At 36.1% G+C, this 13,189-nt stretch overlaps 1 protein-coding gene across 3 annotated transcripts; it reads left to right on the top strand.

Moving 5' to 3' along the window:
- Nucleotides 1–102: 102 nt before the first annotated feature.
- Nucleotides 103–10,687, top strand: LOC117427623 (WD repeat-containing protein 93-like). 3 transcript variants are annotated; one of them, XM_058995536.1, is made up of 19 exons: nt 103–180; nt 705–994; nt 1,206–1,407; nt 1,690–1,754; nt 2,043–2,121; nt 2,382–2,473; nt 2,872–2,910; nt 3,217–3,301; nt 3,865–4,045; nt 4,324–4,394; nt 4,901–4,996; nt 5,191–5,322; nt 5,856–6,069; nt 6,334–6,394; nt 6,763–6,919; nt 8,292–8,472; nt 8,878–9,007; nt 9,945–10,021; nt 10,268–10,687. In XM_058995536.1, the coding sequence occupies exons 2-18, from the start codon at nt 734–736 to the stop codon at nt 9,981–9,983; spliced, it is 2,085 nt and encodes a 694-aa protein (XP_058851519.1). In that variant the 5' UTR covers nt 103–180; nt 705–733; the 3' UTR covers nt 9,984–10,021; nt 10,268–10,687. The 3 variants fall into 3 exon arrangements, with proteins under 3 accessions (XP_058851519.1, XP_034757359.2, XP_033901673.3); XM_034901468.2 differs by lacking the exon at nt 9,945–10,021; XM_034045782.3 differs by lacking the exon at nt 10,268–10,687 and having other exon boundaries at nt 9,945–10,181.
- The last annotated feature ends 2,502 nt before the right edge of the window (nt 10,688–13,189 follow it).

The raw sequence follows: 13,189 nt of genomic DNA, 5'->3' as shown, positions 1-13,189 counted from the left end.
GCCACTAGTTGTCCATATTATTAAATTAATGAATGGATAAACAATACTGGCTGCAGTACAGTACAATTAACTGTAGTACCAGTTCTCGTTGCTGTGAGGACACTTTTACCAGACGGACAGGCAAAGAGGGCACTTCCTGTGGTGATACCATGGCAACGTGTCAACAACTGAGATGCGAAGGTAAGAACTTTGCAAGTACAATGTTTTAGTAAATGACCAACGTTATTATTATTATTATTATTATTATTATTATTATTATTATTATTATTATTATTATTATTTTCTTTACATTACCAGTAGCCTGTATTTTCTTAATATCATGAAACGCAGAGTTTATGTGGATGCAGTTGTATTTTGCCATTTTATCTTGAAAACCACCCTCTACTCGCTGTGACATTACGAATTACTGATGCGAACACTGTAATATTGAGTATGTGGTAATATATTGCTGAGACTAGTGTACTTATATGTATTCGCAATCTTTTCACCTGTAAAATACTTCTGTTGGGGATCCATATTACTGTGGGTTACAAGTTAATGCTAAAAAAAAATGTCTACACAATATAACTTTAAAACGAGAATGAACCCGAATGATAATTAATAAATAGCCTTTTTTATTATTATTTGTATTAATTATTTTTATTTTAGATTTGTTTCACCTTTTTTGGAGTGTCTCACATTGCACGTCTTTGTTTAAATATCAGCATTACCTGGCCTGTAAACTAGCTTCAGGATGCCTGTCTACATGAGAAAAAGCTTGCTGCAGATCCCCTCCCAGTCCGAGGAGGCTTGCAGTGTGGATGAGGAGGAGGCTTTTTTGAAGGACCCTGAACAGATTCAGGATGAGCTGCCCCAGCCATTTCGGATGATCAGCAAGCTGATAAACACATTGATCGACGATGCATGGAGCACTATCCAGAACAGAGCACAAATCAAGCTTGCACAACAACTAAAGAAACAGTCACCAGTCTTAGAAGCAACAGGTCAAATCCAGGTGAGCATTCAAATCTACCTTTTTTTTTTTTTTTTGTAAGCATGGTACATTCTAATGATTCTGTTTAAATAGGACCGTAAATACCTCTGAAATTATAACAAGACCCACAAAATACCAACATTACTGTATTGGACTTTATGTCGGGCAGAATCAATCTTTAGGTATTCCTCGGAATATGCACTTCATTATGTAATCTTTATCTTTCGCACAGATTTCTGGAAAGACCAACTGCCTGGCGAGCTCAGATGATGGTGAATATGTCTTTGCTGGGGTTTCTAAAGGACTTTGTGTATTCAGTGCTTTAACTAACTTAGCTGTTTCCGCCTGGGAAGAGGAAGATGTGGAGGTCACGTCTCTTTGTGTTACTTGTCTTGGAGGGCAAGTGTATCTCATTGCGACTGTGGATGACATGGGTAATTATATATATTTAATATGGCTGTGCAGAAAACCAGATATTTATTTGACACTGAAATTCTCTTCATAGGAACAGTAATAGAACATTTACAATATTCAGCCACCAGGTTATGCAATGCCCACGTGAAAATCCAATTAAAGTCAAAAGATCTTTTTTTCATAAAATGTTTATATCAATATCATATCACAATGTACTTTAGCAAAGGATAGTCCTATTTTCTATTTGTGTATCGCAAATATTACATTGAGGTTAAACATTTTCCTTTATTTTTTTTTTTTAGGTATTGCACGTCTCTTAGTTTATTTTTCTAATTTCATCACATTAATCAAAGTCATCAATGAACCTGTAAGTATTGTTGTTAGTATTGGTAGTAGTAGTAGTATTATTATGGTTATTTTTTCACATCTTTGTAAACCCCGTATAGGATGTTGAGAATCTAAAGGTCACATTTCACTTTTGTCAGTGGTATTTTTGTTAGGGGGAAAGTCAAACTTCAAGACAGATTACACTATAAAAACAAGGGATGTTTTTATAGTGTGCCATAAAAACATAGATAGAGAGATTGATGGCTTTTTGTGGTAGTAACGTAAACAATTCATTGATCTTTACCTAAATCTATGTAATTTTATCCAGGAAGATGTAAGTAGAAGAAACCTCTGTACCAAGTTTGAGCTGTCAAGAGGAGGGGATTTTGCAGGTGTAATGTTGGAAGGTAAAACACTTTCCCCTAAGAAAAAAAAAAAACTAAAAAGAAATGTGATGAACAAATATAGAAAATATATAAAAGTCGCTTCTTTTTTGCAGGACAGAAATCAATAAATGAATTGGTGATTCATTTCTAGCAACCCATACTCCAGATAAAGTGGGAAGCCAAATCGCCGACTCACTTTTATAAAGTCTGGAGGCTGCTTACTTGTTCTGCACATTTAGCCTAGTTTGAATTGCTTAACCAAGCCTGGCTTCTCAACACAGGCAATGGGGAGTCTTGGCTGGAGGTCTACCGCTTTCCTAAAGATTCCTGGCTTCGGGAGCTTGAGCTCGCGCAGACAACATCACAAAAACAGGTGACAGCAGGCCAGACATCTGGAGTATGATTCCAATATCGTCATGTCTTAGAAATACAAAGACTGAACTGTTAACCCATCAGCAATGATAATGAGTGCTAAAAAACACATTGAAATGGAAAACACCAGTTTAAAAAAGAAAAGAAAAGAAAATGTTTCCCTATCCTATATTCAGTTGATCTCATGGTATTCATCTTGTATCAATAAACTAGAAAACTAGTTCCCAGTTAGAGTTTGCAGGTTATCTTCATGTTTAAAGTAATGTTCCGTGGCATTGTTAAAGGGTACTCGGTAATGCATATTTTCTTTGTTTTATCATTTGCATCATGTTTGGTGCTTTATGTGATTATGTTGCTTCTTTTTGATGTTTTTTAATCCAATTGTTTTGACCGTTTTAGCAAACTGCTGATTCTCAAGATGGCATTTTGACAGAAACGGTAATAATTTAATGTTTTAAAAAATTATGAAAATAATTGCCCCTTATAACATGCTAGCTGTAGTTTCTTGGCAATAGCTTCCAGTAGTTTGTAGAATTCCTATTTACAGTTTTTTTTTATCTGCTAGTGCTAATTTAGCAATAGTAAAGTCACTTAAAGTATGATATTATTGTTTACATTAATATACATGTAATATTAATATAACATTGAAATAGTTTTGTTTTAATAAGTCAAATGAACATCTAGGATTAGGACTAATGAAATCTTAAAAAACTGACGAAAATAAAATAGATCTTGTCGTTTTAGGTACCTCATATTAGCAGTGTTGGAGATTTGAAACTGTCCCCTTCAGTGATTATAATGAAAATCAAGCCACCAAAATCCATTTCAGGTACAATAAGCACAACCATTTCCTCTCTTTCATTGTGTGCAATTGCAATTTTAAAATACTTTTTCATCTGATGTCAACTCATTCTGATTTCTGAGTTCCTTTTCAGTGTAAAAAGAGGTGTAAGTATATATTTAAAAAAAAAACTTGTCTTGCAAATTAAAATGTATATTTTTGTACTCTGACAGGTAACAAAAAAAAAAATCCTGTGCAGTCTTTATCACAGATACTAAGGTGTTTGAAAAACTGAGCAAAGGCTGCTGCATTATTCTTCTCACTTTGCATATTTGTGCTCATGATCTATACATCTTGATCCCTTGATCCTTTGTGTTTTAATGTGCAATGCTATTGAATAATCCAGCTAAGTGATAGTGTTTGTGGTTCTGTTTTCCTGATCCACTTTGTAAAACATTGCAGTTAAACAGCATTTTAAAAATAGTTTTGAATGTAGGTGTAACATAACCAAACCATCCTTCATGGCGGTTCTTTGTACCAATCCCTTGCTTATTCAGACTGAATAGAGATGTGAAATGTCTAACTATTCTAGAATTGTGCTTTTAAAACAGGGACTTCTTTGAAAAGTCCATTTGAAGTCTTACAAAAGACCGAGGATGGCAGCGTCATTGGCTCAGGCCAAAACCATATGATCAGCTCACGCCAGTGGGAAGAACAAGAAACCATATTTCAAAGTGTGTACAAGAAGTATCTTGATACAATTGAATCGATGAAAACAGAAGATAAACCATGGTAAATCTGCTAAGTAAAAATGTCACATTTTATGATTTCAAGAAAACCAGTGTCTTACTCTGTAACACTTTGAAGGGTCAAGAGAAATAGTGTTATGTACATTTTTTCCCAAAGAAGTAGTACTGTTGTTGATTGTGTATCATGCAATATATATTCTATGTGAATTATGCTTGTTTAAGAGCTTCTTTCTTTTGTTTAGTTTGATATTCTATATTTCATTTGAAATCTGACATGCTAAGTACTGCAAAGCTTGCGATGTGTTTATTGTTTTATTACAGTGAAGGTACATTTGACTTTCTGCTACCTGGAGGGTTGTTGCCAATGTTTGGGGAAGTGAAAGGCCCGACAGGTATGTAAGTGTGTCAGACCTGATCCAATATTATTTCTGTACTATGGAAAACAATGCGCGTGGTGTAGCATTATAATGCAAGATTAGAAACATCTTCAGTACACTGCAACAGTCTGCAGATGGCCCTGCTCTTGGTACAGTGCTGCTGATATGTTTAGATGGAGTATTTTGAGTTAGTTTAAATAACAGATTGTCCAAGTGCATTTTTAAGTACAGGTATGTACCATTCACAACCACTGAAATAGACTTTTGAACGCAGGAGTTACACACAATGGAGGTGTTATAAATGCTGTTTTTTTAAAGGTAAAAGAGGAATATATTATCACAATAAAACCGATTTTATTATTATTTATTATTTTTTTATTTGTTTATATCAAAACCATATATTAAGCCAGCATTTGATAAGTGAATTGCATTGTATCTCAGAGACGCTAAAGAAACAGTTCATCACCTGTACAAACATATTCAATCTAACAGTAAGGGAAATGTTTTTTTTTCTTCCTCAGGTGTGCCTGTTGCTATAAGTCTGTGGTGGAGTGGAAATCATGATCTTCTAAAGTATCTACTTGTTAGGCCTACAAAAGACAAAAACGACAAAACAGGTGAAATGCTTCTGAACAACTCTCACTGATTTAACAATAACTGTATAGACTGAATAAGAATTGATACCATAACATTCTTCTTGTATTTAGTCTTAATTCATTCATGAAAGGTTTTTGGAATAGGGCAGGTTATCTTTTAGACCTGAATGACAATTATAATGCATCATTGCAATGTTTCTAATTTCTTAATTCAGAGGTTGAGCCCAAACCTGATGTTGTGTGGCCCAATGCACGTCCAATTCTCTGTTCGGCGGTCAGCAGGTGCACCAAGTACATAGCTCTTGGGCTCACCGAAGGCTTGCTGACTGTATGGGATGCATATTTAGGTAAGGTGCAAATGACAGATTACCATCATTGAACAATAAGACTTAACCATAGAATTATCAATACATCTCGCTCCTTCAGGCAAATCCCAAAAGGCTTTCATTAGTCATTAGAAAGTAAGAGCACATTGTGGATATTGCGCTTTCCACATTAATAGCCTAACAACGTCACTGTCCTCATTACCCTGAGCTCATCACAAACACACACTATGTTTTTTAGTTTGTCCAGTGAGGCACAGCTGGAGCACAAGATGTCTGTTAAGTTAAGACATTCTCCAAATGACTTGGGAGTTTTACATAATCAGGTTTTGAAATCTTTATAAAAATAACTCTCCCGTTTATTTTGGGTGTAACCTGGACAATGGAAATGTTACAATTTTTCTGACAAATTGATTACTTGCTACATTTTTGTTCTGAAGTTTTTGTACCCAATTCCATTACAATCTCTAACACGTAAGGGATATTGTTAAATGACCTTTCTATACATTTAGAATTCAGCCCTGCGATTTGAAATGCATCTCTCTCGTGCTCTGCAGGTCTTCCCTTGTCAGTGCTTTCAATCCCCAGGGACAGTGATATCAGACATGTGCAGTTTATGGAACCCCACACTGTCAATAAAGATAATGTCACATGTAGCACGTTCCAAGTGAACCCCAAAACTCAGGTCTTGGTATCTTGCAAAGATGGGGCATCCCATGTGGTTGTGTCAGTAAGAGGCAGAGACACCACTGTTACAAGGTTAACTGAAAGGTGAGTTTCAATGCTCTCCAGTAAGTTCTTCATTCAAATCAATATGTTCTTCCAGTGCCATTAAGAAACACATCTACTGTATTAACAAGGCCATGACCACAAGCTTCTATATATACTAAAATAAATATATTGTATCAAGAAAATATGTCATTGTTTACTATTAAAAGTAGGTTTTAGCATCAGAATAATGGTTTATTCTGTTCCTTTATTTACTCAATCTAAAGTGAAAGCAAAGCTAACCGATTCGTGATTTATTATTAATAGGTCTGAAGATCAAAGTTCCCTCCCCAGTGCAATACAATCCATACCTTTTCAACCCAATTTGGTGAGTCACTTGAATGTTAGTAAGCCATTCGTGTGACCATGAGCACTTAAGTCAATTTGTATAAGTTGTGTCATTTATCAAGAACACTGGTAATGAAGTGCCTCTGATATAATTACAAGGCGTTGTTGGCTCCTCTTCATTTAAATGTGTTTTAAATTGAATTATTTTGGATCCTGTGGCATTCAGCCTTATACTATTAAAACAGACCAGCAGCCAGCAGCTTTCCTCTTTGAAGAGCAATATATAGATCATGCCCAGCTTTATTTACCCTAAAAAAAAACATGGGTATTATTATCCTTTATGGAAATCGTTAGAAAATATGTATTAATACATCCTAAGTGAGCTCCATGATATGTTTCTATTGTCAGGTCCTTTTCATGTCCAGGAACGGCACCATAGCGCTCATGGACAGCACTGACGGGGCCCTCATCTGTAATTTCGGGCTCCCAGCTTCACATGCCTTAGCTACCCCATGGGACCCAGTCTTTCTGCTGGACCCAGAGAGACAGTCCCTGTTCATAAGAGGTACTAAATCATTCCCTTCCCCAGACCGAGGAGATTGTATGGGTTAATATTGTGTACAGTCAAGCAGAACGGATCATCCAACAGCAGGCAGTTTAGGTCAACTCTATACAGTATAAAAGACACTAACTCAGATTCAGAATGTGATGTACGACCAATTTGTTGCCACAAGGTGGCAGTTGATGTCATTTTAATGTTTCTACAAAATGGTTATGATGGCAGCTGCTTCAGTAAATTGACATATTGTTGTCTTATCTCTGAGCAAAATGGTTCAATCTAACTGAAAAAAGATTGGAATGAAAAATACATACCGACTACTAATAGTTTCTTCATTGTTTACACAAAATAGTGCAGAAAAATCATTCTGTACTTTGTTTGTAGAATAATCATTTCTAGAAGATTACATTAAGATAAACTTTATAAATATTAGCAAGACGATTACGTAAACAACAGGAAAAGACTACAACCCATAAAATACAAGACCCACAAACCAATCAGATACACTCCAAATTAGATCAAATTCAAGCAGCTTTTGTAGATTATTATAAAAATCTATACGCACAGCCTGAGAAAGAAAATCGACAAGAAGCTGACTTTTTATTCAGTTGCACCACTTGCACAGTGGATACGACAGAATATGAGGGTGAATTGAATACAAATCAATGGACAAGAACATAAAATGGCTCTTTAGGCAGATGATATCTTACTATATATGGAGCAGCCTAACGATTCCCTCGGGGAGGCGATGTCTTTCCTGGAGGAATATGGTAAAGTCTCAGGGTATTTATTATATCATTTTAACCCATCAGATCAAATGAAAGAAAGATATAAACTGAAGTGGCATTCAGTACCTATTAAATACCTGTGGGTTAATTTGCCAAAAGACCTCTGAAAGCTATTTCTTTTAAATTATAACCCTTTAACCCTAATAATCAAAGATGATATGTCCGGGTGGAATCTGCTTCCTCTGACCCCGAGTTCTAGAGTGGAGGCTGTCAGAACGAATGTGTTGTCAAGGTTACGGTACCTATTTCAAACCTTACCAGTAGAGATTTCCTCAGGGCAGTTTAATGTGATTGACTCATTTGGAATGGCCAAAGGCCAAGAATCAGATTTGAAACAGTTCAGCTATCAAGAGAGAGAGGAGGCCTGGCACTGCCTTGTCTTGATACCTATTACTGTGCTGCTCAATGGAGATCTCTAGTCTGCTGGTGTAGCTGGAATGGATTGATATTGTAAATGAGATCTCCATAATGGAAACATTGACCTCTTCTCTTCAATTACAATCAGGAACATGTAGTGTGTAGTTAATGTCCCTGTATTCTGAAAAGTGGTAACAGTTTGATTTAAAAGGTGCCTTGTTTTTCTTTTACAGGGGATAAGAAACTGTCTCCTGATGAGTTGTTGGAAGGGAAGGTAGCTGCCAGTTCACTTTTCATTTTCAATTTCAATCAGTTTTCATTCATGGAATCGTATAGAGACACACAAACGAGCGTCCAGGCTGCCAAGCATCCCGGAACATGGGAGGAGAGATGTGAGCTATACTTACAAGATAGGTGAGCAGTCTGCCTACAGTACTGGACCTGTCTAACCTTTCTGTAAGGACATTTAAGTGAGGCTGCTCTTTATAAATTGCTTATTTAAAAAAAAAAAAAAAAGACATTTTATTAGTGATGAAATTCCACCAAGTTTTCAAAACAAGTTTAAAAGTATTGTGTAAAAAACAATGTCTCAGCAATGTAGAGATGCTGTCAAACCTTGCAAACTTGAGACCTATTAATGTGAACTGTGTCATTTTCAATGTCAGAAGGCTTGCTTTTTAATAGCATTTACAATAACTAACAAGTGTTTCTATTCAGAACAGATGCATTGGTGTCTATTTGATATAATGAGAACAGACATATCCCCTGCATAGCTCAGGCACGTGAAAACACCCTTTTCTCTCCTGCAATGACCTGTAGGCTGCAGTCTCTGGGGGACAGGAATAAAGCAATGGCAGAGTGCTGGAACCAGCTCCAGCAGCATGCAGCTTCGGTCAGGCAGAGGCAAGAGAAACACTTGAACCGGACAGCAGTTACCCAAAGGTCTCAGGTAGGAGGAAAGAGAGAGCTGGGAAGGGCAGACGGACGGGCAGAATGTATTTTAAAAAATAAATGTAATGTTAATTAGGGCATCAATTAGAGAACAGCATTCAATATTTACTCCTACACAAACTTCATTATGAAGAAGCCTAATTTATTGTACACTAGCATAAAATGAATGCTTTTATAAATTGCATTTGAGTGGAGGGAGGGGAGGAGGTTACGAAAGTGAATACTATGGTGCATGGCAGAAAATAATGGTAACTGGAATTGACGTGTAGAGAGAGATACAGCTCAGAAAATAGAAGCAGTATTTAAATAGGAAAGTGTTTAGAAATTTAGAAACTTGAATAGATTGTTTTGTTTTAAAGGCCCTGTAGCAGGATAGTGTCAGTTAAAGTGCTGGTGTGCATGTTTATCAACACAAGCAAGAGACAGGAGCAACTAAACAAGCACAAGAGCCAAAATAAAAGCTTAAACAAAACAATGCTGAGATCAGGCTGGGCATTCACCTTCACTGATCACATTACCAACACCAACACCAACACCAACACCAACACCAACACCAACACCAACACCAACACCAACACCAACACCAACACCAACACCAACACCAACACCAACCACACCCACAACCACAACCACACCACCACCAGACAAAGGATTTCTCCATCCTTATATTGTGCCTAATTAACCATCAATCATTCAATTAAGGCCCACTTTCAAATGACATTGTATTGGATTTGCTTAATTAGGGCAATATAATAACACTGCAGGAAGGAGAAAATAGCCTCCCTCAGTATTATTATTATTATTATTATTATTATTATTATTATTATTATTATTATTATTATTATTATTATACTTCATGAAACTGGGTTTTAGCTGACATGGCTAAACACTTTAACCAATACATACACATGTTTCTTGTGTTTTTTCTTGTATAGATTCAGTCAACAAGAGTGAAACAAGGAGCCAAATCTTGATTTTTTTTTTTCTTAATCCCCAGGCATCACTTCAATGTGTATGTAGTGTGCTCTGTAGTTCAACATGTGTATCAAGGTTATACAGTAATGTGGTACCTGCTGGCTTCCACAGTGATGGGGGTTGTAAATTAGTTCCATTATTACACATTACTTTTCTTTGTGAGGACGTTAATCCATTAGCGAAAATTGAATAAAAAAAACATTTCACTGTTCATGTGCGTGTATGTATATATATACTGTATTTTTTTTAAAATTTATTTATTTTATTATATTTTATTTTACAGGTCTCCTTTTAACATTGTGGGGTCTATTCAGTGGATCTAAACAGTGTCAGAACTAAACACGGCTGTTGTTTGATTCATTAAAACAGGACCCTGGATGTTTTAAATATGGTCATGGTCACAGAAGTGAACACCTGTCACATTGTATACCCTTGCAAGCCTGTGCTGGCTGACAAGAGAAAATGAATCTCAGTAGCAGACCTTGTTGAACAAGTTTGAATACTTGAATACCTTTTTAAAATGTATACCTTTTTAAAATGTATAGCTCGTGTAAGTATGCCCCTTTGAGAATCTATGTAGTTACCTCCTGCTGAACTTATGGATGAATTGTTTCATAATAGCTGCACCATTTTACATGTAAATTAGTGCCTAGCTTTTACTGTGAAGTGGTCCATAAACACCTTATCAGACCCAACCACTGACTTCATGCATTGAATATATATATATATATATATATATATATATATATATATATATAATTTTTTCTTTTTTTTTTTTTAATCATGAAATTTGTCTTCAAAGGATTATGGTTAGCCCAGAGCCCCATTTATTTAGCATTACATCATGTTTCATTTCTGTTAAATTGATCTTTTTTATATGCAGGGAGGCATGGGCTAATGAGCACAAACCGATCAAGCTATACAAAGGATTCAGTGACAAGTTGAATAATAATAATATGATTAGATAGATGTTAAATCTTTTTCTTTGAAACCTTTTAATCACTTAAAGAAAAAAAATACTCTCTTTGCTCTACAAAATAATATAGATATTTTCTTCACTTGAAACTTGAAAGTAATTTTATGCTTGACTATTTCTGTTTGTGACTGAAAGACGTCATACAGTAAGTGGATGGAGCTGGAATGGCTTTCCCTGTGTGTGTAATGACAGCCACCAGTAGCACTTCAGAAGTCAAGCAGCCGCAATGCATTGTTTGGTTCTGGGATTGAAATCTGTAGGGGGGGGGAGCATTACAGCAGACTTTATTCAGGCAGATGTGCCAAGGATTGCAATATAAAATATGTCTATTGGCAGGGATTTGTAGACTGATCAATATTCCAGTGTACCTCTAATCCTCTGCGGAAAGGTCATTGCAGAAACCACATGCTATATGTACATGACTGCAGTCCAGCAGGGTTATGAGTGTCCCCATGTGGAATTTCACATAACCAGATACTTCAGTCGTATGTAATTGTATCACTTTCATCCAATTTAATTAATACTACATGAGCCAATTCTAGGAAATGTGAATAGAAACATCATCTCAATGTGGTCTGATAACGTCTTGGGATTTTGGCAGTAAAGAAGGGATCTGCTGGTACAGTTAAGGTTTGAATTGTTAATGTGCTTCAGCTACGTCTGTGGTAATGCTATTAAGACATCTCTTTCATTGTGTTGTTTTGTCCCTATGCTTTTATTTTATTTTTTTTACATCTATTATTTTTACGTTTACTGCAATTAATGCCCATACTTAAAAGCAGATATAAAACCTCCACGTTGGCACCACAACATCCAGGGAATATGACTCTGAAATCAAAGGAACAGATGGAGGCATGTTATCCCAGGCGGGTTTAATGAAATGTGTTTAATCATTACGTTCAATATTGTCTAAGTGTTCAGCTTGATTGCTTATGATAAGCCCTTGATCCTGAAACGCTGCTGGAATCTATTCTGGTTGTCCTCTGTTTTTAAATGGCTTCAGCTGTTTCCTCCATTACACCTGTACTGGGCGTACACACTGTGTCATATCTCTAACTGTATAAGAAGGATGTCTGAGGTGCAAGGTTAATCCAATTGCATGTATCTGCATTAGTTTGGGTCCCGATCTTAATTGCAAGTGATCCGCCATGCCCACAATCCCACCTCGGTTAATCCACTCCAAAGCACGAAGACACGATTCTCATAACACAATCATATCCGTTATCGAAGAATTATTCTTTCCAGTTTATACAACCAGCATTAGATTTTAGTAACAATATAACAATGAAGGTGAAGGAATTTTGTATTTGATTCAAGTGCTTTTGCAATTTATTTATCTTTATCAAAATATATTTGGGGGATATAACACACTGCTGAATAAGTAATGTAAAGATCTGCCTGAAAGAAACTGACACTTACAAAATTCTGTTTAAATAAATACATCACTAAAATAAGTGGTCTGAATAAATTCACAATGGCATAATTAATGTGTAAATTGCAGTTCACACATATACAGTACTTTGATACTTCTTCATGAGCACTCAGTGAAGTGTAACTGTGCTTGTTTTATAAACACATGGCCCATCCATTCAGCGATTTACATCAGAACAAACAGTGCCATACAGTAAATAAAAAAAATAATTAAAATGTGAACCTGTTGGTTAAAAAAACAAAAAAAACAAAGAGGCTTTATTTCTGGGCAACTCAATTAAGGTTAAAAATAAAACAGCCCTTCTTATGTTATAAAACTTGCTCTACATAAAAATACCACTGCACTAATCCACGTGGGACCCTACCCTAAAGATACAAATTGAAATTACAACTCAAATGCCAAGTAACAGATCCCCTGTGCCGTCAAGCACATTTCTAATTGAGAGCTTCTCTGCAAACTGCCAGCAGTTATCATAATGCAGCATGCAGACTGCCCAAGATAAATAGGATGTGGGCGAAAATATGAGAAAATGTGTCTTTTCACAAATAAACTAAATAGTGCATGTCTGTATAGCATGCACTGGGAAATGTGCTGAAAAAAGCTTTCATTCATACTGTCTGCACAAGTAGTTTATGTACTAGAACAGTCAAGCAGTCACCCTGACCTCAAAAGAAAGCCTCTGTGAATCTGGAATAATACCAGAGGTTTCAGGAGGCTGAAGGGTTTTGAGGAGTAAAGTTTCATCTCCTTAAATGCATCTGTGGTCTGTTGAGGTACAGCATGTCCAGCATGTCATC

Source organism: Acipenser ruthenus, chromosome 21, assembly GCF_902713425.1.
Source record: "Acipenser ruthenus chromosome 21, fAciRut3.2 maternal haplotype, whole genome shotgun sequence".
NCBI lineage: Eukaryota > Metazoa > Chordata > Actinopteri > Acipenseriformes > Acipenseridae > Acipenser > Acipenser ruthenus.
Note: the sequence above shows the minus strand (reverse complement) of the source record. Positions and strands in the feature narration are given on the sequence as shown.

What these genes read in the sequence shown, in the direction of transcription:
- LOC117427623 (XM_058995536.1), top strand. Translation starts at nt 734, where the DNA reads ATGCCTGTCTACATGAGAAAAAGCTTGCTGCAGATCCCCTCCCAGTCC. An exon ending in AGACAAAAACGACAAAACAG is followed by an intron (nt 4,997 to 5,190) that starts GTGAAATGCTTC and finishes TTCTTAATTCAG; the next exon opens with AGGTTGAGCCCAAACCTGAT. An exon ending in ACAGTCCCTGTTCATAAGAG is followed by an intron (nt 6,920 to 8,291) that starts GTACTAAATCAT and finishes TTTCTTTTACAG; the next exon opens with GGGATAAGAAACTGTCTCCT.